The sequence below is a fragment of the Vitis vinifera genome, chromosome 16, assembly GCF_030704535.1.
Source record: "Vitis vinifera cultivar Pinot Noir 40024 chromosome 16, ASM3070453v1".
In the NCBI taxonomy this organism is placed as follows: Eukaryota; Viridiplantae; Streptophyta; class Magnoliopsida; order Vitales; family Vitaceae; genus Vitis; species Vitis vinifera.
This window is the reverse complement of record NC_081820.1, coordinates 5,903,499-5,906,337: the sequence shown is the minus strand read 5'-3', so window position 1 is coordinate 5,906,337 and position 2,839 is coordinate 5,903,499. Positions and strand designations below refer to the sequence as shown.

General features: G+C 35.8%; 1 protein-coding gene across 1 annotated transcript; it reads left to right on the top strand.

The window, feature by feature from the left end:
• Window positions 1-210: 210 nt before the first annotated feature.
• On the top strand, window positions 211-2,464 carry LOC100247801 (rust resistance kinase Lr10-like). The gene is made up of 2 exons (XM_002279931.2): window positions 211-886; window positions 1,347-2,464. Exons 1-2 carry the CDS (start codon window positions 211-213, stop codon window positions 2,462-2,464), a joined length of 1,794 nt encoding a protein of 597 aa, XP_002279967.2.
• The last annotated feature ends 375 nt before the right edge of the window (window positions 2,465-2,839 follow it).

The window sequence follows — 2,839 nt, the reverse complement described above, 5'->3', positions numbered from 1 at the left end:
TCAAGGAAGTTTACTGCATGCTTCTCATTGTAGGAGTCAAGCTGTCTAGAGTGAAGCAAGTGGCATAGGATATATCTCCTTTTCCACTTCTAGTTCATTTCGGAATTGAATATATAGGAGTTCTTTCCTTGAAAAATACAAAAAAATTGAATCAATAAGAAAGGCTGGAGGAACAGACCAAAAGCTATGGGGATGAGCAATTGCTTAAAAATGGTCTTCTCTTTGTTTCTGTTCTTGTTTATGAGATGGTTTGTAGAGATTGGAGCGAGCCAAGATGAGTGCAAGGTATCAAGATGCAGCAACCATGGCCCAGTTATCAGGTTCCCCTTCCGGCTAAAAGACCAGCCATATAATTGTGGCTATCCCGGGTTTGAGATATCTTGTATAGAAAAGAAGCAGACCATCCTAGAGCTGCCATATTCCGTAAGCCTTTCAGTGAAGAAGATAAATTACAACTCTCAGGAGATTATCGTCCATGACCCAGATTTTTGCCTTCAAAGACAGCTTCAAAACCTTAGTTTGTCTGCCTCTCCCTTCCAATTCAAACTTGCAAGTTCCAACTACCTAGTTGACTACACCTTCTTCAATTGTTCCTCAAAAAAAACACACTTAGATTATTTTTTTTCCATCCCTTGCACCGTTCTCCTCAGCAACCCAGTCTATGCTGTTGATTCTGACTATAATCTTGAACTCTTGGACCTATCCTCTTGCCACAAGATTTACGACGTTACTCTCCCAGTAGATATGGTTTATGGGGAAAATTATTTTTCCTTAACATGGTCAGAATTGATATGTGGAAACTGCGAAAGAGAAGGTAAGAAATGCAGACTGAAGAGCAATGTTGGCAAAGAACCTGAAACTGACTGTATTGATAAACCAGCAAAAGGTACTATATGGATTCATTCCTCTCTAATCAATCTGCTTCCTCTGTGCCATTCTAAATCCTGATCATACTACTTATTTTAGGGGGTTCGTTTGTTGTAGATAAATTATATATGAATTGGATCTTGAAAATATCAAAGCAGAAGGAAAACATAATTATAAATTATATTACTGAGGAAAACGTGAAGCAAGAATTCACATGCTTAAACTCTTATTTTTATTATTATTTTCTTAACTCTATGACACACATAGTAGTGATGGGAGGGGCTTACCAAGCTTAACAATCTAATAATTGTATTATTTTCCTCACAGGTGTATCAAAAAACAAACTGGTTACAGGTGACTTTCTACTCTCTCATACTTCCCTTTTGATTAAGGATTAGGAAGAGAGAAAAGTTTATTATTAGACTCTTTCTGAATCTATTTAGACAAACCTTTTTTTTTTTTTTTCTGATCACATGCAGCGGTAATCCTCAGTTTCTGTCTTCTGGTGCTTGTAGTCATCGCACTCTATCATGTGTATAGCTCAGACAAATTAGAAAGAGAGAATACAAAAAAGATAGAACAGTTTTTAGAAGACTATAAAGCTCTCAAGCCCTCAAGATACTCCTATGCTGATATTAAGAAGATTACAAATCACTTCAAGGAAAAATTGGGTCAAGGCGGATATGGAACTGTGTATAAAGGAAGGCTTTCTAGTGACGTTCTTGTTGCAGTAAAGATCCTAAACAATTCAAAAGAAAATGGAGAAGAGTTCATTAATGAAGTGGCAACAATGGGTAGAATCCATCATGTCAATGTGGTTCGCTTGGTTGGATTTTGTGCTGATGGAGTTAAACGAGCTTTAGTTTATGAGTTCTTACCAAATGAGTCTTTGGAGAAGTATATATTTTCAAAATCTATCAAGGACTGCTCACTTAGCTGGGAGAAGCTTCGAAATGTTGCTTTAGGCATAGCTAAAGGAATTGAGTATCTTCACCAAGGTTGTGATAAAAGAATTCTCCATTTCGATATCAAACCTCATAATATTTTGCTTGATCAAAACTTTAATCCAAAAATCTCTGATTTTGGTCTAGCCAAATTATGTTCCAAGGAACAAAGTGCAGTTTCAATGACAACAGCAAGAGGGACCATGGGCTATATTGCACCAGAAGTATTATCAAGGAACTTTGGAAATGTGTCCTATAAGTCAGATATTTATAGTTTTGGAATGTTGCTACTAGAAATGGTAGGAGGAAGGAAGAATATTGATGTCACAATGGAGAAGACTAGTCAAGTATACTTCCCAGAATGGGTCTATAATCAGTTAGATCAGGGGGAAGACGTGTGTATTCGAATTGTGGAAGATGGAGATACTAAAATTGCAAAGAAGCTAACAATTGTGGGACTTTGGTGCATCCAATGGTATCCAATAGATCGCCCTTCCATGAAAGTTGTCATTCAAATGTTGGAAGGAGGAGGAAACAATTTAACCATGCCGCCCAACCCTTTTGCTTCCATAGATGCAACAAGAACAAACACCAGAAGGCGAAAAAGATCTCTTCAACAAGAGTTGGCAGTCATCTCAGAATTAATAGAGTGAACAATAATTTATCTTTTTTATTATTATGAGTGTGCAGCCTAGATATTTACCATGTTGTACCCATTCATCAATGTAAGTTTATTGTTGCTATTTAGATTATATTGTTTGTGCAAGAGATTTTTTTCTAAAAAAAAATATAATAAATGGATAAGAGATTGTTATTCAAAAAGAGTAGGCTATAAAATTAATAAGTGGCTTTAAGAGAACTTATAGATTGGCTTGATATCGAAGATACTTCATAGGAAAAATTATCATGATTTGTAGAGAAATAAATGACAATCGAAACTACTTCTAACTAATATGGGTTGTTACTTTTTGTCAAGCCTCGCATGAGTTTCAAATTAAAACCTTCTATTTTTATTTTTACTCAATTAG